Here is a 24103-nt window from a genome sequence, read left to right as displayed (position 1 = left end):
TTTTTTAAGTAATGTTATGGCTTGATTTGATAAGGAAAGCGGAAGGAAAAAAAGTTGGAGAATGACGTTTTATTTGTCACTTTAGCCGGTGTGCATTTCCAACCAATTACAGCGACGTCCGCGGGTCACGTGACACCAGCCCGTGTCGTCATTGTCCTGCGACTCTCCCTGCCGGATCGCTCCATGTGAACAGCTTTCATCAAATTTATCGTCAATTACAGGTAAGTCTGTGTTTGAATATGATATCTGATGTTGCTGTGACTTCTGTCAGCATGGTCCCTTTGGAGATAAAACCTGTGACAGCAGGTGCAGTGAGACGCTGCCGGTCAGCGGCGTTTAGAGCTCCTCTTCCTCTGTGCGACAAGGTCAGGATTTGATTTAACGTTATATGACAGGAGAAAATCCGACTGTCTGGCTGTTGGTTGCGTCACTATTAGCTTTATATTACGAGAGATGTCCTTTCAAAGTTACAACAACAGATATATCTGATGTCAGCCTAGCTACATTATTATCATTGTGTATTACTGCCTCCGTCAAGGGTTACACAAGTGTTCCCCAGTAACGTTAAGTAACAACACCACCTAGAGCTCTAAACCTGTCACACATGGCTGATAGATGTGAGATTAAACATGTAGTCGACGTTGAATATTTGACAGAATGTAAATGTTGCTAAATTGAATGAAGGTTCAGCTCATTTGTTGATGTTTCTTCATCCTGTCAACTTTTCCTCAGGTTGGATTTGGGATGGTGACACCAGCTGCTGAATTGTGAGAAACGTCTTCTCTCCTGTCCTACCTGCAGCCTCTGTCTTGTTTCACTAACTCAAAATGGCCAGCCGTCTCTTGGGCAGATACGCCCGTCTGCTCTGCAGGGCCTCCTCTCAGGCTCCAGCTGCTGCTGCTGCTGCCCGCCTGCCTCCACCCGTGGTTGGGCCTGCAGAGGTGCAGAGGCCTCAGGGATGGCCTTGGGCCACAGAGAGGTTAATGTGTGAGGGAAAGACAGTTGTCATTGAGGACATTTATTCACGCACGCCTGCACGCACCCAACTGGATGATTTGTTTGAATCGGCAGAGGTGCCAGAGGACATCCTGCAGGCCTGGGCAAAGCACAGAGGAAATGGTAATCAAGCAGCTGACGGGTTGGTTAAGATGATTTTGATACTGAAGACGAAGGGCGAGTTTAAGGAACAACAATCTGAAGTGATGAAGGATTTAAGGCTGCTGGATATGATGACTACTATATATCGAGAGGTAAGGGAGCCAGATACAGACATGGACTGGCACTGACATCGAACACTCGTGCTCAAGAATAATCACTCATTTTTTCTTCTGTGTGTTTTTTTTTTCTTCCAGGTGACTTTGGTGTGGAACAGCAGTCTAGTGTCTGTCTTGCGAGCTCTCTCGTTTATAGGCGTACCCTCCACAGATTCATTACTCGATTCTGTCCAGAATGAGGTCCTGTGGCGAGTCCGCAGGCTGACATGCAAGCAGCTGGGCCACCTGGTAGACTGGGGCGCAGGCAGGAAGAGACAGCAGGATGTGGCGATAGTGAACGCTGCATTAAAACAGCTGGAGCTGCGCTGGACTGAAATCTCTGATGCTAAAACTGTCAGTACACTGATATCCAAAGGACAGTCCATGTCGCCTACCTTGAGGGGCAAACTTGAAGACAAGGTATCGGAGTTAAAATCATCCATCACAAGATGAACATGTTGCCTTACTGTCACTGTACACGGTGCTAGAGCAGGTCTTTTTGAACGCAATGCCATGCAATCATTTAAAGGAGAATTCCCTTTCGTAATAATACGAAAGACTTAATAGTATGAAATGCAATCATTTAAGAAAAACATCATAAATCCCAAACCATAATGTAATCCCTCCATCTGTCTTTATCTCAGGCTCTGGAGCTCGCAGAGGGGTTTACAGCGGAGGACATCCGCAAAGTGTGTTCATCTTTGGCAGCTCAGAGCCGCAGGTCTGTCCCGCTGCTCAGAGCTTTGTCCTACTACCTTCTCCAGAGGCCGTCGTCGGAGCTCACGACACCTCTGATAATGGACATGGCTTTTGCATACGGTAAAAATAACACTGATGATTGTTTCCAACAACATTAAAAGTAATAGCAATAGTGTATAACCGCGTTCTTATTGCCCCATGTGTCATTTTGTTTTTGCCTTCTTGATCTGATGTATAGATGTCTTAAGTGTTAGCTTAAAATGTTACTTAGCAGATAAATTATTACATAAATAATTTGAAGGTATTTTATTTGCCAAAAAAGAGACAAAACACACAGTAAAACAAGTTAAAGTTAGATTTGATCCTGGCATTTAAACATTTTTTTTTTCTAAATATAGTGACAGCCCAAATTCAGAATGACAAAATGTAGCGACTGTTGCGTTTATGGATAAAAACTCAATAATAATGTTAAAGAAGGTCAAATGAACAAATTAATAAAAAATATGTGTGTTAACAAAGAGTACAGGTTAACACAGGGCTTTCCCCTTCTTTTTTGTTTTCGACCCCCTCTCTTTTTTTCCTTTTAACTTTTCCTTTCCCTTTTTAATTTATTGATACATTTTTTAAAACATCACTTGTTTTGTTGAACTTCAATATTTCATTATCTGTTCTAGATTAGTGGCAAAAATTCTCATGGGTAAACAACTTAATCTACTGAAAGTCAGAACAGATTGAAGCACAGTCTGCTCCGCAACATTCTGTATAATGCTAACAGGAACAACTTTGTCTCTGCCCCTCTTTAGGGAAGCTGAATTTTTCCCACTCTCAGGTATTCCAGCGAATGGCCTCAGAGTTGTTACCCAGAGTTCCTGAGCTCCATCCCGCCGATGTCACACGTTTTGCTAAATCTCTGGGCTTCCTCAAATGGCTCCACATCCCTCTGTTTGAGGCCTTTGCTGAGGTCAGTCACACGCCTAAGACTAACTCTAATTCAGTTAATTTAAAGTACTTAATCTCTATTTTCCAATTATTTTCCTGACTCTTTGTGGTACTCTCTTTGTGTACATTTTTTCACCAGCACTACACAGCTAACAGCCAAAACTACAGCGTTCCTCAGCTCTGTAATCTGCTCATGACTTTTGCCAGAGTGAACTTCCAGCCCAGCAAGGGAGACAATTTCTTTGGCAAGGTACTAGAGATGTTACAAGCTATCTGTTGATTTTGCCTGGTTACCTCTACTTCCCGTCTTAAATATATCCTCCATGTGTGCCGCTTTGTGTGAAGGTTCACCCTGTGCTGGAGGACTCTCTCTCCGGCCTGGAGCCCTACTTGCATACGGACGTGGTTTGGTCTCTGTGTGTGCTGCAGCAGGCGAGGCCGCACTACCTCATCCCCGTCACACAACAGAGTCACATTACCAAGCTGTCAGGTAAGACACACAGCTGTGGGTGTTCATTCTCTGTATTCTCTGTATTGTCCTGTTTTTGATAAATGAGGAATTTATAAATATACAGATACGCACTTTGTATTAGTAAAGTTAAGCTCACACATATTGCTGCATGCATCACCGTCAGCAGCGAAGCACCTGCTCCTCTAAACTAGGAGAGGCTGGTTAAAAGTGCTTCAGGCACCTGGTTACATTCCTCCTCAAGGAGCCCACTGTAACTTTTCCTGGGACAGAAACAAAAGAGCACAACAGCCGCACACTTAATCAAAGTATAACGTTGATAAACTGTGACTCTGAATAACTCTAATTTTTGTCTGGAAGCTTCTCTAAAGTAGTAGTTTTGAAACTTTTTTGGGTGAGCGCTCCCCTATCCATTATCCAGGTCCCCCATCAAATAAAATGAAGGGCTAGTTGTCTTCACTTAATGTTGATGATTAATTTGTTTATAATAATGATTGTTATTATGATTATCACTCTTGCTGTTAATCATTTTATTTATTATATTAAATAATGTTTTTTCTTATATCATTTTTTTCTTATTTTATTTTTATCTTATTATGTTGGCATTATTTTGTGTCATATCATTAGAAAGCATTAAAAAGCATGTCATTGAATGCCAAATAACAGATTTGATTGAACTGGACAGTTGGAATATCATTATCAATAGTTTCCCAGGGAGCATAAAAGCCACGTGAATATAAATTATAGTGTAAACCAAATGCAACCGTTAGAAATGTTACATTCAAATTTGTAATAGGCATCGCAAACAGCAGCCAATCAGCAATTCTAAACAAGAAGCATTCTTATTCATTGTTCCAACGGAAAACGAAACGGTGCGTTTCTGGATGCTAGAAGCTAAGTTGCATTCATGGGAAGTCCGACAGCGGAATATTCCACTTGTTTATTTATAACCTCTGCGATAATACGGCTTTCAGTGTATCACTGGGAAAAATTCATGCTTTCAACAGGAAGATACACTAAATTTCCTCCACGGTGATTACCAAAATAAGAGTTGATGCGGTAAAAGCCATGTTGGTGAATTCTTATAGATGATACTCTGTTGTCCAGTTCCTGTGAAGGCAGCATGAAGTTGCAGACCACATTCTTGCATAGTAGATGCAAGTTTCAACTCGCCTTGTCATGAATTTCTGGTCTAAACTTGCAAACGCCCCCTAGAGGACCACAAAAGTATTGCTTCCAGCGGCCCCTGACGTCTTTTGAATGTTCCAGCTTCACAAATAAAATGAGATGCTGTTTTTCTCTGTTTGATAATTGATTAAAAATAATGAATACTGGTATGTTGCTCACAGGTTTGTCCATGATGAAAATAGTCTTTAGATGCAGCTCAACAACATATATATATATCAAACAAATTAGAATCAAATAAAAGACATAGGTAATATAATAAGTTGTACAAGTAATATATTTGAAGGTGTTTTTAACTTGACATTTGCGACGCCATAACATAATACCACTTTTCTCCATTATTGGCCCACAGGAGAACAGTTTAAATCAGCTTGACTGAATAAGTAGATACTTTTGTCCTGCTTAAATACCACTCTGGCTCAGCAGATGGCAGTGCAGCACCAAAAGATTCCTGCTTAGACAGCCACATTAACCCATTTTCTCACAGATGTGAAGCATTGCTTAGCTTTAACAACAACAACAAAACATTCTAAAGAGGTCTTGATGCCAGTGGGTTGTCAGCACTCATTCTTCCTCTTATCTTGACTGTAGGGGGCAATCCAGTTCGAGTAGGGAGCTACCAACTGAAGCTCCTCCACATCGCTGCTACTCTCCAGTTAGAGCACCCTGGTTCCTCAGATACTTCATCCTCCCTGAGCGCCCTGTCTGTCCCGACTAGCAGCTCCCCCCTCACCCCCCTTCAGAGCAGTCTGAGAGAGGCTTTACAGAGTCTGGTGGGCGGGAGTACAGATGCCCTTCGCACTGGGGTTGACACTGTGTATGGATGGACTATTGGTAAGGAGGCAAAGTTAGCCCACATATATATCATTTGAGATCACATACATGTCACACTCTTTTTCTTTTATGTCTAGAGTTTTACAAGACTTTTATACTCAAATTAACATTCACTACATTTCTGAGTAAACTTAAAGTTGAGTATCTGAGAGCTATTTTACACCTGACATCCCCTTTCCTAATCAGATGGTGAGCTGGCAGTGGATTGTGACAACAAATCGATTGGCATCACAAAGATGAAAGCCCCTCATCTACCCAGTGGAGGAGGACTCCAGGATTTACCTGCAGGGGCACATCGGTGAGTCATAGAGGAGAAACATGTAGGCTGGGGTTGTTTAAAGATTTATTTTTGCTTTTTCCTTTGAATTTTGCATCTGTTTTTCTTTTGATCTAGCTGTATAATGCTATTTTGCACCCTGTCTCATCTCCAGTCTTGCTTTCTTGGCTTTGGAATTCCCAAACTTTGGCTCAAAGAGTAAAGACCTCCTGGGACGGTTTGCCATGATGAAGCGACATCTCCAGTTTGCTGGTTTCCTCACAGTGGAGGTAGGAAGAGGCAGAAGATGGAATAACCCCTCTTTGTTGTGATTGTGACCGTGGTCTAGTTACTTCAGTGAGCTATATATATTTTTTATTACACACTCACTAAAGCCAATTGCAAAATAGTTTTTGCCGTATATGCTATGATTGTGAGTCATACTTCAGTCATATTCAGAGGCAGAGGAGCAGCAGCACTGCTGCTGCAAACAATGGAGCTAATACTTTGGTAGAGATGAGAGTCAGGTGGGTCTCGCTGCAGTGTGTGGTATAAATAGAGCTCCAGCCGCAGCTCTGCCTCATCTAGGCTGATCCAAGCTCTCTCTCTCTTGCTCTCTCATCTAGGACAATGTCTATAGCCAATGGTATCATCAGCTGCCTCTTAGGTTTGCAGTGCTGCAGTGTGTGTTAACTGCATCTACATGAGATTGAAAACCATCATGTCCTTTTTTAAATGTTTGAAAATGAAACATTTTACAATGGCAAGTACAGAAGAAATGTTTTCAAATCCATCTTTTTTGTCCTCTTTCAGGTGCCATATTACGAGTGGCTGGAGCTGAAGACAGACTGGCAGAAATTGGCGTACCTGAAGGATAAAATCGGAAAGGTCGTGGCCGAGGACATGGCCAAGTGAATCCATCAGTCGCGAGCAAATTTGCAGACTCAGCTGAATCAGAGCTAAACTCAACCAAATGGGACCACAGGGAAAACACATGCACACCCACGTTCACACTCAGAGCAGAGCAGCGCTGCAGAATAGCTCTCTCATACTTTGTCAGAAAAAAACAACAACAACAAAAAAAATCATATTTTCTCTCTGGTTCCCTTGGCAACGTGTGGGGCTTTCCCTGTTTCCATGGTGATGAAGAGCAAGAGTTTTGGAGCCAGAGAGTGACAGAAATAAACAACAGCGAGTCCTTCTGTAGAAATGATGTGATCAACGATGAAGTCTTCAGATCTGTGAGTGACATGTCAACACAAAACCACGCAGGCCATTTGTAGATGTCTGGCCAGAACGTGCTTGTTAATAGATTGGTATATCTAAATTATCTCTGTGAATGTGTGTCATCTTGTGATGAAATAAACTGTTTTGTTGCCTTTTTCTGTCCTTTGATTCTTATGAAATCGTCTAAATGATTCAGGCTCAGGATGTGTGGGCATGTGTGCACATTTTCCAGTTGCATTAGATCGAGTGTGGTATTCGAACAGTTTCATTTCACATGACACTGCTAATGACACACCTCTCTGGCGTACTGGTGTGAGTGCATCAGTATTATTAGCAGACAACTATCAGCATACAGCAATACCTGAGTTTTGTTCTTTTTTTCCTTTTTATCAGCTCTTTTTTCGTTTGTTAAATGAGATGCTTTAAAATCTCAAGATATAGCAAGTTTGGGTAATTTGCTAATTGATTTCTTCAAGAATTCTGTTCAAACTTGAACAGATATTTTTTAAATTTCATACTAAGTCCATGTTTATTTGTTAACAGCCTTATTGTGAAGAAATGGCAAGGCTAAGATTCTCAGATAAACACTGCTGACCTGAAACTGCCTACACAACAACAGCAGCACTCTGACATCAGAGACTGTTGAGTGGCAGAGGAAAGAAACCTGACAACTGCAAGCCAGAGCAGAGGAGAGAAAATGAGTTCAACTGAGATGGAGCCAAAGGATAACAAGCCAGAGTGACAGGAAATGACAAACATGAAATTTTGTTGTTTATCTGATAAACAACCACATGATCCAGAACCATGGCGCATTAGTCATTCTTCCCAATATTCAGGGACTAATGGATCGATTGATGGACTGTTGACTAAGAGCCCAGCTAGCACTTTCAGTATTGAATTCCTTGGTCATAGAATCTGATGGGTTAGCAGCGTGCAAGTGCAGCTGATGTGTTCATGAAGAAAAGATGTGCAAATACTTCACTGACACTGTGTAAAGCTTGAATGTAACAAATAAACAAAAAAATCAAACAGCAGTATTTTAATATGAAACAGAGTATTGGTAGAACATGTTATAGTTCCTCTGACTGATTCCTTAGAAGTGCTGTAGTGATGAGAAAACCCATTTCATTTTGTTCGCCTGCCGGTTAACGAAGAATTACACAGCAGAAATACACAGTAGAAATACACAACACACAGTAGAAATACACAGCACACAGTAGAAATACACAGTAGAAATACACAGTAGAATTACACAGCAGAAATACACAGTAGAAATACACAACACACAGTAGAAATACACAGTAGAAATACACAGCATACAGTCGAAATACACAGTGGAAATACACAACACACAGTAGAAATACACAACACAAAGTAGAAATACACAGGAGAAATACACAACACACAGTAGAAATACACAGTAGAAATACACAGCATGCAGAGGAAGTACACAATAGAAACATATAACACACAGTTGAAGCAAACAGTAGAAATACACAGTAGAAATAAACAGTAAAAATACACAGCGCACAGTCGAAATACACAGGAGAAATACACAACACACAGTAGAAATACACAGGAGAAATACAAAGCACACAGTAGAAATACACAGGAGAAATACACAGCATGCAGTACAAATACACAGTAAAAATACACAGCACACAGTCGAAATACACAGTGGAAATACAAAGCACACGGTAGAAATACACAGTAGAAATACACAGTGGAAATACAAAGCACACGGTAGAAATACACAGTAGAAATACACAATAGAAATACACAGCACACAGCAGGAATACACAGTAGAAATACACATCACACAGTAGAAATACACAGTAGAAACACAGCACACAGTAGAAATACACAACACACAGTAGAAATACAGAGTAGAAATACACAGCACATAGTAGAAATACACATAAGAAATACACAGCACACAGTAGAAATACACAGTAGAAATACACAGCACACAGTAGAAATACACAGGAGAAATACACAGCAAACAGTAGAAATACACAGTAGAAATACACAGCAAACAGTACAAATACACAGTAAAAATACACAGCACACAGTCAAAATACACAGTGGAAATACACATCACACAGTAAAAATACACAGTAGAAATACACAGCAAACAGTAGAAATACACAGTAGAAATAAACAGCACATAGTAGAAATACACAGAAGAAATACACAGCACACAGTATAAATACACAGCACATAGTAGAAATACACACTAGAAATACACAGCACATAGTAGAAATACACAGTAGAAATACACATCACACAGTAGAGATACACAGTAGAAGTACATAGCACACATTAGAAATACACAGTAGGAATACAGGGTAGAATTACACAGCAGAAATACACAGCAGAAATACACAGTAGAAATACACAACACACAGTAGAAAGACAGTAGAAATACACAGCACATAGTAGAAATACACAGTGGAAATACACATCACACAGTAGAAAGACACAGTAGAAATACACAGCACATAGTAGAAATACACAGAAGAAATACACAGCACACAGTAGAAATACACAGCACACAGTACAAATACACAGTAAAAATACACAGCACACAGTCAAAATACACAGTGGAAATACACATCACGCAGTAGAAATACACAATAGAAATACACAGGACACAGTAGAAATACACATTAGAAATACACAGCAAACAGTAGAAATATACAGTAGAAAATACACAGCACACAGTACAAATACACATTAGAAATACACAGCACACAGTACAAATACACAGTAAAAATACACAGCACACAGTACAAATACACAGTAAAAATACACAGCACACAGTACAAATACACATTAGAAATACACAGCGAACAGTACAAATACACAGTAGAAATACACAGCAAACAGTACAAATACACAGTAAAAATACACAGCACACAGTCGAAATACACAGTGGAAATACACAGCACACAGTAGAAATACACAGCATACAGTAGAAGTACACATTAGAAATAAACAGTAGAAATACACAGCACACAGTACAAATACATAGTAAAAGTACACAGCACACAGTCGAAATAAACAGTAGAAATACACAGTAGAAACACAGTACACAGTAGAAATACACAGTAGAAATACAGAGTAGAATTACACAGCAGAAATACACAGTAGAAATACACAAAACACAGTAGAATTACACAGCAGAAATACACAGTAGAAATACACAAAACACAGTAGAAATACACACCACACAGTAGAAATACACAGTAGAAATACACAGCAGAAATACACAGTAGAAATACACAAAACACAGGAGAAATACACAGCACACAGTAGAAATACAGAGTAGAATTACACAGCAGAAATACACAGTAGAAACACACAACACAGTAGAAATACACAGTAGAAATACACAGCACACAGTAGAAATACACATTAGAAATACACAGCAAACAGTAGAAATATACCGTAGAAATACACAGCACACAGTACAAATACACAGTAAAAATACACAGCACACAGTAGAAATACACATTAGAAATACACAGCAAACAGTACAAATACACAGTAGAAATACACAGCACACAGTACACGTACACAGTAAAAATACACAGCACACAGTACAAATACACAGCATACAGTAGAAGTACACGTTAGAAATAAACAGTAGAAATACACAGCACACAGTACAAATACATAGTAAAAGTACACAGCACACAGTCGAAATAAACAGTAGAAATACACAGTAGAAACACAGTACACAGTAGAAATACACAGTAGAAATACAGAGTAGAATTACACAGCAGAAATACACAGTAGAAATACACAAAACACAGTAGAAATATACAGCAGAAATACACAGTAGAAATACACAAAACACAGTAGAAATACACAGCACACAGTAGAAATACACATTAGAAATACAGAGTAGAATTACACAGCAGAAATACACAGCAGAAATACACAGTAGAAATACAGCACACAGTACAAATACACAGTAAAAATACACAGCACACAGTAGAAATACACATTAGAAATACACAGCAAACAGTACAAATACACAGTAGAAATACACAGCACACAGTACACGTACACAGTAAAAATACACAGCACACAGTACAAATACACAGCATACAGTAGAAGTACACGTTAGAAATAAACAGTAGAAATACACAGCACACAGTACAAATACATAGTAAAAGTACACAGCACACAGTCGAAATAAACAGTAGAAATACACAGTAGAAACACAGTACACAGTAGAAATACACAGTAGAAATACAGAGTAGAATTACACAGCAGAAATACACAGTAGAAATACACAAAACACAGTAGAAATATACAGCAGAAATACACAGTAGAAATACACAAAACACAGTAGAAATACACAGCACACAGTAGAAATACACATTAGAAATACAGAGTAGAATTACACAGCAGAAATACACAGCAGAAATACACAGTAGAAATACACAACACAGTAGAAATACACAGTAAAAATACACAGCACAGTAGAAATACACAGTAAAAATACACAGCACACAGTGGAAATACACAGTGGAAATACACAGCACACAGTAGAAATACACATTAGAAATACACAGCAAACAGTACAAATACACAGTAAAAATACACAGCACACAGTACAAATACACAGTAAAAATACACAGCACAGTAGAAATACACAGCATACAGTAGAAGTACACATTAGAAATAAACAGTAGAAATACACAGCACACAGTACAAATACATAGTAAAAGTACACAGCACACAGTAGAAATACACAGTAGAAACACAGTACACAGTAGAAATACACAGTAGAAATACAGAGTAGAATTACACAGCAGAAATACACAGTAGAAATACACAAAACACAGTAGAAATACACACCACACAGTAGAAATACACAGTAGAAATACAGGGTAGAAATACAGAGTAGAAATACACAGCAGAAATACACAGTAGAAATACACAAAATACAGAGTAGAAATACACAGCAGAAATACAGAGTAGAAATACACAAAACACAGTAGAAATACACAGCACACAGTAGAAATACACAGTAGAAATACACAGTAGAAATACACAAAACACAGTAGAAATACACAGCACACAGTAGCAATACACAGTAGAAATACAGAATAGAATTACACAGCAGAAATACACAGTAGAAATACACAACACAGTAGAAATACACAGTAAAAATACACTGCACACAGTCAAAATACACAGTAGAAATACACATCACGCAGTAGAAATACACAGTAGAAATACACAGCACACAGTAGAAATACACATTAGAAATACGCAGCAAACAGTAGAAATATACAGTAGAAAATACACAGCACACAGTACAAATACACAGTACAAACACACAGTAGAAACACACAACATACAGTAAAAATACACAACATACAGTAGAAATACACAGTAGAAACACACAGCACACATTTGTAAGACAAAGTAGAAACACAGTAACACAGCTGACACCCCTTTGTATGGTTGTTTTTTTTAAACTCGTAGTTGGACTACTTGGACATAGGCTCAGGGCATAGAGGCAGGCCTGCAAAGTGAATTGGATGGATCAGAGGTGAAATTTGACCAAGTGTCAGGGCCAACATTGTTCCTCCAGGGAGTGTTTAGGAGCAATTCCAGAGCAATTGTTTAGGATAGAAATTCCAGGAAAATAAAAAAACAAACAAAACAGGTGTGTCTCATTCAACCAGTGTCAGAAGACATTTTGGCACTGATTTTGAGTCAATGGGTCAAATGACCTGGAAGCTAATGAAAATATTTGCCATACCGTGTCCCTATGCAAAGTGAATGGGATGGATCAGAGGTGAAATTTGACCAAGTGTCACGGTCAAAATTGTCCCTTCAGAAAATGTTTACGACGTTTCAGGCCATTTGGAGTCAGTTGGTATGTATTTGTATTGATACTTTTTTGGATCACATAGTTGGATCTAGGGTTAGGTAGGGGACTGAACATGATACTCCCCATTAAATGGGGGTATCTACACTGGCTCTGTTTTGTTTGTTTACTTTACATTTTTTTAATCTTCCTCTTTATTTCGGCGTACAACTACTATTAAAATATAATGTGTATCCCTTAAAAATGACCAAATAATAAAATAATAAAAACAATTAAAAAATCAAAAGAACACTATACGATTGAGTGGGGGGTGGGTTGGGGGGAGAGGGAGAAACAGTACAAGCAACCTTTTATTGGTTAGGGTCAGGCAGGGGAGAAAAGGTTAGGATTAGGCGTGGGGGGGAGGGGAAGGGGTTAGGGTTTGGGCTAGAGGGGGGGAGAGGTTAGGGTTAGGAAAAGGGTAAGGTAAGGCTTAAGAAGAGAAAGTTAAAATTGTAAAAAGAAGAAGAAAAAAAGGAAACTATATGTGAAGAATTTGGATTGTTTTTCCCTCTAGGTGGTGTGTGGACCCCCGTGAGGGATGGCATTGACCATAGTGGCGACCTGTTGGCCTGCGTGGGCGTGCGCTGGTGGTTCGTAATCGAAAGGCAGATCTGTTATGAGGATAAAATGACAAATTAAAATGAATAAAAGGTAGGCCCTATGAAAAAACCTGAAGATATTCTATTCCCTGGAGTTAAAAAAAACTGGATTAAAATTCAATCACGTTAGTAGAATTATAAATAATAAATATATATTCTCATAAAAGAATAAAGTATAAAACATGCTAATTCGTAAAAAAAACACAAACAGGAATAGAATAAAAACACACTTTATATAAAAATAAAAAGTGTTTAAAAGGGAAAAATGTAATCAGGCTGTTGCAGTGCCTTTAAAGACCTTAAAATTCAATAAAATTTCTCATTTAATACTAATGGATCAATTGTTTTCAGTTTGTGGATCCATTTTCTTTCATGTTTTTGCCTTTCGGGTTTGGACCAGGTGTTATTATTTTCAAGGCCCATGTACAGTATATGTATTTTTGTGGGTCGTGAGTCTTGAAATGATCGTAGAGCACTGTCGATTTGTTTTGTTTAGTTATATGGTGTTTGTGTTGATACATTCTGCATATTAGAGTATTGCCTGTTTCCCCTATGTATATTTTTTTGCAAGTACTGCACTGTATGGCATAGATAAGATTGTATGAATTTTCCGAAAAGGAGGCAGGTTCGAGGCAGGTTTAAGGTTAGGATCCGATGGGTTAGCATAGGGTAGGTTAGGATGGGTTAGGTTAGGTTATGTTTGGATAGGTCCGGATAGGATGGGTTCGGTTAGGTTAGGTTAGGTCAGGTCAGGATAGGATGGGTTAGTATTGGATGGATTAGCATAGCATAGGTTAGGATGGGTTAGGTTAGGTTAAATTGGGTTAGATTAGCTGCAGCTATATTTGTTAAGATCACTTGGATTACACAGAGGCTGCTATAGATTATCCAGTTTAGTGGCACTCACTTCTGCTGAGCTGGCACTCTATCATGGGAAGTTTTGGGTTGCCATAGAAACTACCCTTGCTGATCAGTTGGCTCAGTGCTGCCGCCCCCTCTCTGTCTTTCTATTTTCATCTATTTCTCCCTTGCTTGTTATCTTTGAAAGTAAAGAAACACAGGAGAACAAGCAGGAGTGCTGGTGATAAGATGGAGGGCAGGGACAGATGCTATTGCTGCCCTCGGGGGAGATGACTCCCTGTTGATTCTTTGGGGATCCAATCAGAGCAGGAGGCAGAGGGTGTAACTAGCATTATGCTCCTAGGTTTCATTTCTACCCTTTCGATCGTCTGCGTTTTCAGTTTCCCTTTCCTCCTGATTGTTTTGTGTTCCTTGAATCCCCCTGCTTGGCTTGCTTTCTCCATCTTCCTCATGTTTTTGCAGTACTGGTCCTTTCCTTCAAGGTTGAGGGCAGCACTGAGAGAGCAGTGGAAATCTGCTGACATCATCTCTCAAGATCCAGTCATAGCTTGGCTGAGAGAGAAGGGGGGTGGGCAGAGAAGGGGGAGGGAGGATGAGGGAGGGAAGCAGGACTCGGGCAACTGGGAGAGAATACTGCAGCTCCCTCTCAGATTCTGCACACACCCTCACACGTAGGAATACACACACACACGCACACACACACAAACACACACACACACATATTCAGATGAACTGGATCATGAGGCTCTAAAACACATGCCCACAACGGCAGCATCACTGTGCTGCACCACAGAGAGAGAGAGAGAGAGAGCAGCATCTACTCCCATCTATCACTCCGTCTCTTTCTGTCTGTCTGATACACAAACACACACACACACACACACACACACAGACACGTGCTGCAGGGAAGATCTGACTGTTGGGTCGCTGAGCATTCAGGTCCCCCCCCCACCCCTCCCCATCTTCGTCTCTTCTTTCTCTCTCTCACTCTCTCGCTCCCTCCTCTCTCCCGGTTCACCTTGTCTGTTCCGGCTGTATGGTTTATTGTTGCGTCAGAGCCAAAGAGAGCCAGCGAGAAGCATGCCGGGGGAGAGCACTCACAGATCTGTCCCCGCCGACAAACATCCAGAGCAGGGAGCAGAGGAGACGGGGCTCCCTGGACCAGGTAGGACCTCTGGGGTTGGGGATGGAGAAGGGAGGATGAGGTGATTAAGCAAATAGGGCATAATCGAGATAGTGTAGAGCAAGCAGCTAGTGTTAAATAGATTAAAGCAGGAGGGGAGGAAGAGGGAGCTGGATTGAAAGCATGGCAGACACAGAGACTAGTGAGCAAGTGTAAGAGACTCTCTGTGGGGTCGATTTAGAGCTAATTTTTATCCGTCTGTTCACATGTGCATGTTGCCCCAGCTACTAGCCTCCCTCCAGAACTGCCAACTCCCAGCCCACCTACAATCTCTCCTTTAAATGCAGTATGTGACTTCCAAAACCTTTGCGTAGTCACCCTCCCTCCAGCACCTCATTGGAACCCCCTGCCCCATCTTCCTAGGGCCTCCTCACCCCCTATCCTTCCTCCTGCTACCCCATCTTTAGCCCTGGTGCCCACCCCATCAGCATCCACATCCTCCCAGCAATTTCGCAAGCTGAAAGGGAGAGTGGCTCCTCCCTTCCCCCAGCCTCAGCAGGAACATGACACAGCAGCATGGCAGCCCTCCGTAATGTAGAAACACACATACACAACCACAAGAGCTTTTTGTTATTGTTGCCAGCCGTTTAAAAAACGTTCCTGTTATTGCTCACGCTGCTGCTGTGTGTTTGAAGCTGTGAAATCATGAAATAGGTGATAAAAAAGTGATAATAGGGAGAGAGAAATAGGAGTAGTAAAGGCAGGGTCGGTTCTGATGAGCTGTTGGGAGGGTCAAGATTTGATTAATGGCCCCTTGATCTCAGTCAGTAATGTCATCATTTTAGCAAAGTGTGGTGACTACTGTATCAGAGTTATAGCACACAATATAGTGTACAGCTTACAGTGTACATTGTTGTAAACACCGGACAGTTATTAAGCCTCCTCTTCTTTAAGCTTTGCTATTTCGGAGCTTCTCCTGCTTGAACTTCCTCACGGCCCTTATCTGTTCTTACGCCTGAGATTATTTTAAGCTTTCTTGGCCTAAATCTTGACAGAGGAGGGAGGAGAGAGAATGGCTGGATGCTCCGGTTACAACTTGTATTCTGGCACATACTTGCTGAAAAATGAGTAGTTAGAAGATTGATTGTTACTGAAGAGTGGGGTTGCAGATGGAGAAAGACAAAGAAGCATATGAGACTATTGGGGTGTCTCTTCTTTGTGGCTCAATCTGAGCTGTAGCTGAAATAGAGGCTTCCCTTGGGGCTGACAGGCCAGCGCTGCAGCCCCTGTGACGCAGCTCTAGTCTGCTTCAGCTTGCTGCGGCCTGCTGCTCGTACGGCAAGCCGGGTGCTCGATTTCACTGCGCTCCCCCAGAGGAGACTCCCAGGCTGGGCCAGGGAGGGGAAGAGGCAAACATTCACAGAATCTGCATTGAAGAGATGGAGGCTGACAGTTACGCTAGCAGACACTGGCAGCCGAGCAAAACAGTAGTACTAACAACAGCATGCAGCTTTTGCATGTGATTCAAATGCCAAAGGGAAGAGGATGTATTTCTAAATGTGTTCAGTGTAGTTGTTGCTTGCTTTTCCATAAAGCATATATAACCTAATTAAGATTTTTGTGCGCCTCTGCACATGGTCACTGAAGCTAGGTGCCTTTTTATGCAAGAGGAGACAATCACATGTTTTATATCCATTAGACTGTGCTGCACATGTAAGTTTAGAGCTGGAGTTGGCTTTTGTGCAAGCTTAACTTTGCATCGCTCTGATTAGTGGCAGATTTTAGTCTATGGGGCATGACTCAGCAAGCACACAAAACACACCTTGAGCTTATTATTGGGACAGTGATCACGCAGGGCAGCTAAGTGCTGATGATAGCATCCGCCACCACCACCACAGGCAGGGCAGGGGAGCAGCAAGGGAGGAGAAGCAACATGGAGGCGAGAGAAGGGAAGAGAAAACTAAAAAGTGAAACAAGGAGCGTCCACTATTTATATATTTATGTATGGAGCAGGACTGAGGACAGGATTAGACAGGAAAAGGTTTGGAGAGAAATTTCGAGGGAGAGAGACAAAGCAGGGGATACAGAACAGAGATCGAGTTAGTAAGTGATATCTGGGTTCCTGGCAGAGCAAGTGTGTGTATGCGTGTGTAAGGGTGTGTGTGTTTGTGGCTGGCACCGAGCTGAGCCACTTGTGTGTTATAATGGCCAATCAGCATGTGGATTGAGGTCACCGTGGCAATGGCCCAGTTAAGAGAGCAAATGAAGGTTCTGTTCCTTTCCTGTGCGTTCTATAGAAAGAGGCCTACATCATGTCCTTCAGGGATATTTAACTGAATATATGGTTTTGTGTTATAACCATAATCAATCCGACATAAGAAACTCATTAAAGACAACCAGTGGAACAAATGAAGAATACAGTCTTTCATTCCATCTTCTCCCTCCAGTTGCTTCCCCTATCTTGCAAAACACCCTCTACTCACCCCTGACCCCATTTCTTTCAACCATCCTGTCATTTAATCTCAGTGATTTCCTCATTCCTGATGACAGTTGTGAAGATGATAACATGGTCTAGAAGGACAAGATGACAAAGTAAATCGTAATTCAATCACAGTTCCTTTTGCCTGCGGATAATTGTGCAACTGTGCATGTTGATACCGAAAGAGAATGAGAGAGAAACTCAGCGAGGTTAAGTAAGATACTGTAAAGTGTACAGAGGCGTTGTTTTCACTTCCAGCCTTATGGCAGACCACTACAGGCAGGATTATTCAACACACACACACACACACACACACACACACACACACACACACACACACACACACAGAGATGTTAAATCTACTGACTGGCATTTAGGTGGCATTTTTTGTAGCGCTCTCTGAGTTAATGTGTGGGAGAAGAAAAGTAAAGTTCAACTAAAGAGATAAAAAGACTATTATTGTACACTGAAGGAGGCGTAGCCTTCCACATCAAGTCTAGTGTTGCGGTACTGAGATAATTTAGTCAGCTCAGTTGATCTAATTCCTTTCTTAATTCATCGCCACAGTTCAAATTTTACAAATCTGCCAAAGTATGCAGTGTATTAAATTGTTTTAATTGTTTTTCTAATTCAAGATTTTGATGCAACTGCTCCTTCTCCTTATTTCAAACTTGTGTTTCATTTTGGTTTTTCTGTTTTTCAGACATGACCAGACACCCGTCTACTGACTCCACTCCTAGTGACAGTGGCTCCTCCCCTAGCGACAGTGGTTCTAGCCCTTCTCCCAGTACTCCTCAGAAGCTTCTCCCAGCATGCACCTCTCCATTTGGACCCCGGATATTTCATGCCACGCCTAGCTCCTCTGGTACTCCAAGACCTCAGCCTGAAGGCTCTGACCATCGCAACAACACACCCAGATTGTCTGGAAAGTTAGGTGGCCATGGACCATGTGGCCGCCATGTCCCTGTTAAGATGGAAAGAATCAAGGTGTGTGTTATGTGTTGATGAGCATGTTTGATATTTTACAACGGATATGCTACCTGGAATATTTCAGTGTACTAATACCAACTTTTATATGCATGTATAATGTGATATTCCCAGGTGCTGACTGGTTCTGAGGTGGAGAGTGACTACCAAGAGCCACAGACTATTGACACAAGGGTGGTGATGGGTCAGGAGACACTGCTCAAAACAACGGAGATCCAGAAAGGGAAACCCCTGGTTGGGCCAAGTGGTCAGGCTATCCCTTTGCCAGCTATCCCGAGCTTTTCAGATCCTCAGTCACAAGCAAAAGAGACCCGACTGGAAACTAACAAAGAGGAAAGCCAAGTCCATAGTCCTCAAAAGCAGCAGGACCTACAAAAAGACCCTTTGCAGCCCCCTACCGAACTCCCTTCCCCTTTTCACAACCCCCTATGCCCCTCCTCATTATCCCCAGAGCCAATCACAACAGATGACAATTTGATAGACAACCAGGAAGAGGGTCAAACCCTTTCTCAAGATGAAGTGCCTTCCCTCTCTTTTTCTGAGCTGGCCTGTCCAGTTGCTTTGTCCTTCACTGAACCTGCCTATACTGTTGACCCACTACGAGTGGGTGTGCCCTCATCTCTTGACCCTGATCTGTACTATACTGCCCCTTCTACCCCAATCAAGATGGCTTCCCGCACTTCGCACCTTAAACATCATTCATATCCTGGTTCTCCAGCCTGCCCACTCTCCCCTGGCTCTCCCTCAGACAGCGAGGACCTCTGCTCCCCTCTCACCTCACCCTCTGGCTCTTACATCACAGCGGAGGGAGGCAGCTGGACCTCCTCTTACACGTCTTCCACTTCCCCCTCCACTTCTCCCAACTTGCTTCTCACCGAAGAAGCACAGGAGGCCCCTGCTTGCTTTGTGGGCTCCTTATCAGAAATTGGAGATGAAGTTGGGGAGGAAAAGGGACGAGCAGGTCCAGAACGGGAGGAGGAAAGAGCAGGGGACTTCTGCTTGTACCGTCCTGAGGAGTTTGTCATGAATTCACGAATAGGTATAACAGGGACAGTGATCCTGGAGGAGGATGAGGCTCTAAAAGGGGAAGAGATCAAGATTTCCAGAGAAAGTTGTCGTCCTTGCTGGGTGACTGAGGATACTTCCCCTCTCAGGAGCAGTAGCAGCCATAGCAGTGACTCCCAGGAGGATGGTGGAGAGTCTGAAAGCTCACTCTGCCCACTGGAAGAAGCCATTGCAGGGAGAGCAGAGTACTCTAGACCCATGCAGACAGGCCTGAAACTGCAACTGGAGGCATGTATATCACAGGAAAATTATGGTGAGATGGATGACGATTCAGAACTACCCTCCACTGCCTTGACTCCCGATATGGAGAACATGACCATGGCTTCATCTAGTCTTAGCCCTGACTCGCCTGTCATCCCCCTGGACGCCTTCTGTCCTGGAGCCTTTGGTAGGCTTGGTCCCAGTTCTTTCATGCTCTCCCAGGCAGCTTGTGCTGATGATATACCAGAGGAGGAAAGGATGATCCCTGCCTCCCTAATCTCCTTCCCCCTTCACACCAGTCTTATCTTTAAGGCTGATTCAATGGAAATCACCCTCTTCCCTACGGAGGAAGAGAATGATATAGGAGAAGTTAATGACAGAAATGAAGGAAAGGATGTTAATGCCTATGCAGCAGGAGAGGAGGAGGCAGATGTTGAAGATGACGATGATGATGACGACGATGATGATGATGAAGATGATGATGATGATTACGATTATGATGATGATTGCGATGCTAATGGTGCTGCTGACGGTGATGATGAAAATAATGATGATGTCAGTGACGACAATGATGAGGCAGGTGAGGAAGCTAAGGTGGAGGTGAAAGTGGTAGAAGAGGAGGAGGAGGAGGAAGAAGAGAAAGAGCAGGAAGACGATGATGAGGAGTGTCATATCAAAGCAGTGCAGGATCCTACAGAGGAGGACAGCTCAGCATCCTTCCTTCATTCACTTTCAGAGACATCTATCAATGATGGGTTGGACGAATCCTTCTGTTTCCAAGACGATACAGATGACTCATTAGATTCTGCCTCCTATAATGGGGAGGAAGATGAAGGTTTATACAGCACTGAGAGACATGCACAATCCCTAGAACCAGTGGATGTACCTCATCCAACTGAAATCCAACCAGAACCTGAACATGGGTCTACCATTGAAACAGTTCAAACTGAACCTTTGCACACACAACTGAGCACAGACACACTAGTAGAGGATCCCCTAACCACCTGTCTTTCTGAAGCAATTGTTGCCCACCCCGAAGGTGACATTAAAGAAACCAAACCTGTGGATGGATCTAAACCTGCTGAACCACAGTTAGATTCTGAACAGGAATCTACCAGTGAAATACATCAGACAAAACCATTGCACATGCAACCGACCACGGACAAACCAGTTGATCACCAGAAACCGTGCAGTCGTTCAGAAACAATTTCTCCTCAACCAGAATCCTCCAGCAACCTGGATGAGAGTGGGATTGTGAGTGAGATGATGGATATCTCTGGTTCTTCGACCCCCCTTGAGCAGCCTAAAGATAGCCCCCAATTTAACCCTTCCCCCACTGCTGTTGTCATCCATGCTCCACCTGAACCTGCTGCCGAATTCCACATCTCTGACACCCCTACACATGAGATAACAGACCTTAACAGTTCAGTTACTGCAGAAGAGCTGGCTGAGAAAAATCCCCACATGACAGATACCACGTTGAAACAGAGTGATGATTGTTCTGGGGAAGAACCCACAGAAGAACCAGAAAGAGACTCTTTCAAATTGCTCATCAAGCCTCGTCATTACCAGCCAGAAAGCCACAAGACAGTCGGAGCAAGTCGACTTGCGTTATCAAAGTCATTTGCCAATAAAGCTGATGTACCTGGAGGGGCAGAGGCCATGTGTAGGTCCAATGTGCACAGGGAGTCTGAAATTGATCTTGACCAGAAGAATGGCAATGCGTCAGCTGAGTCTGTGAGTGTGGAAAGTAGAAGCATTGATTCTGCTTCCTCTCTGAATTTGGCCACTGCTACCAATGACTTGAATAAAGGTGTTCTTCTTCTCTCCTGTCCTAAAGACCCAAGTCCCAACCCCAGTAATATCCCTCTTTCTGCCTCTCCAGAGATAATCTCAGAACTTGCTGACAATCTTGCCCTGACCCCTGAACACTGCCCCAGTGACTCTGCCCAGGACAACCTGAGGGAAAACACCCTGAGTACTGACGAGGGGACGCTGGGAGCTGTTGGATCCCCTCACTCCCCCCTTGCCATCTCACCCAAAAGGGAGAACTCAGAAACAGACACAAGCAGAGGGATGGGCCCTGGAGCTGAGGCATGGCGTGACGACAGAATGGGGCTGGGATTTGGTGTAGGATTAGGATCAGGTGCTGAGTTTGGTGTCTGGGGAGCAGGGGAGTCTCTCTCTCTGTCTCTGGGGAAGAAGTATGAGTTAGAGGCAGAGAGTCTGCTCATGTGTGATGCAGAGGGCCAAAGCACACAGACAGCCGTGGTTCCCAACATGAACAGTGAAGTGAGCAGAAATTATGACAATGTTCTGGGTTCTGTTCTGGATGAGGAAGATAACAACAATCTGTGTGGAAAGAGGGACCGGATGGCAGATGAAGAATTGGTAGGAGAGGGAGCCACCGAGTCCAACTTGGCCCGTTGGAAGTCCATCGAGGAGATCTCAGAAGCAGGGGGAGGAGAGGATGGAAGCTCCAGATTTCCAGAGGATGATGTCAGTAATCTAAATCCAGACAATGATGGAGATAACACAGACAGACAAATGCAAGACACTTGGAGGAATTCTAACAATAACAATGACTCTGCCTTTGACTCATTGGAAGTGTGTGGAAGTCTGAATGCTCTATCAGAGGAAGTAAGACCCCAGAGTGTGAGTTTCAGTGTTAGAGAGTCTGCATCTAATATTCCACTTGAGGAGATGCCACCTCAGGTTCCTGATACAATTCCTGATGAAGAACCAACAGACAGCTCCACAAACCAGACATCAGACACAGCACAATCGTCAAAAGAAGCTATCTGTAGCATCTCAGTTTTATTAGCCGAAACTCACGTGGACAACGCTGTAACAAACCAACATCCCAGATCACCAGATCATATCAAGTCAAGATGTATTAGTCAAGATACTAGTCCAGAGAGTCAGATAATCACTCCAGAGAATAATACAGCATTGTCTTTGCTACACGGATCCTTTGGTTCCTTTACTCCAAAATGTAAATCTAATGGATCCAGACCCAGTAGAGCTTGTCAAGACAAGATGGAAAATGTTGGTTTTCATTCAGAACAAGAGATGGTGGAGCCTCAGACTGAAGGCCAAAGAAAAAGGGATGTCAGTCCTCTGACTGACATACTTGTTGATGAACCAAAGACTAAAGATGCCTTTAGAGGACAGCAGTGTGTCGTTTGTAACTCAGGGGAAGAAGATGAAGAACAAAAAGCAGAAAAGAAAGCAAAAGAGAGAGGTGAAAAGAAAGATAACAAGAATAAAAAAGAAAGAAAAACCTCTCCTGCACAGAATATCCCAGAGCACTTTTCGTGTTATACCCCTAAAGGGGAACTTTGCACAGATATACCAATTGCTGCTAAGAAAGGTAGGAGAGGGAAGCAGAACAAACACAGGGCATCCCAGATAGGCTGTCATGCTGACTCCAGCCCTGAATCTGTTGATGATCCAAAGAAACCTTCTGTTCCATTAAATAATAAAGCAGATGGATGGTCAAGGGGGGTTGCAGACAATTCTAAAACTAAGACAGGCCAAAAGGCAAACAACAAAGCTTCATCGGCGGATTGTCAGCAGACGACATCTGGGACAGACAAAACTGAATCTGTTTCACAGATGCAAGGGGATTACAGTACCAGCCCTGATGTCAAAAGTCCAAGCCATGGATACTGCAGTTCTACCAGTCATACTGCAGACAACCTCAATGTTGTGGTGGCAATGAACCAAGAATTACATCAGAAACAGGAAGTGCTTGATAACAGGCCACTATCTGATAGTCTGAGAGAAATCACAGTGGACATTAATGACAACAACATAGTTACTGGCCACAACCCACCTACCCAGGATACCGTATCTTACTCTGCGACTCCGCTTTCTACTTCAACATCTCCTGATTCCTCCTCATCCACTCTACCTGCCTCGACAGAGCCAGAGGATGATCTTCCCACACCTGTGCAGGAATCCCAACCTGTCCTCTTAGACGAGCAACAGTCTTCACTGTCCATCTGCCACACCACCCCTACATTTT

General features: G+C 42.5%; 1 protein-coding gene across 1 annotated transcript; it reads left to right on the top strand.

Moving 5' to 3' along the window:
* The first annotated feature begins 95 nt into the window (after window positions 1-95).
* tbrg4 (transforming growth factor beta regulator 4) lies at window positions 96-7017 on the top strand. Its single transcript, XM_073485297.1, has 11 exons — window positions 96-221; window positions 733-1250; window positions 1353-1673; window positions 1898-2072; window positions 2756-2913; window positions 3031-3141; window positions 3237-3381; window positions 5137-5379; window positions 5566-5677; window positions 5811-5925; window positions 6449-7017. The coding sequence occupies exons 2-11, from the start codon at window positions 828-830 to the stop codon at window positions 6548-6550; spliced, it is 1905 nt and encodes a 634-aa protein (XP_073341398.1). The 5' UTR covers window positions 96-221; window positions 733-827; the 3' UTR covers window positions 6551-7017.
* The last annotated feature ends 17086 nt before the right edge of the window (window positions 7018-24103 follow it).

Source organism: Pagrus major, chromosome 17, assembly GCF_040436345.1.
Source record: "Pagrus major chromosome 17, Pma_NU_1.0".
Taxonomy (NCBI): domain Eukaryota; kingdom Metazoa; phylum Chordata; class Actinopteri; order Spariformes; family Sparidae; genus Pagrus; species Pagrus major.
This window is presented reverse-complemented; position numbering and strand designations above follow the sequence as displayed.

Bases quoted from the DNA above. Each gene is read 5' to 3' on its own strand.
- tbrg4 (XM_073485297.1), top strand. From the start codon at position 828: ATGGCCAGCCGTCTCTTGGGCAGATACGCCCGTCTGCTCTGCAGGGCC. The intron at 1,251-1,352 runs GTAAGGGAGCCA...TTTTTCTTCCAG, and splicing joins TGACTACTATATATCGAGAG to GTGACTTTGGTGTGGAACAG. The intron at 2,073-2,755 runs GTAAAAATAACA...GCCCCTCTTTAG, and splicing joins GGACATGGCTTTTGCATACG to GGAAGCTGAATTTTTCCCAC.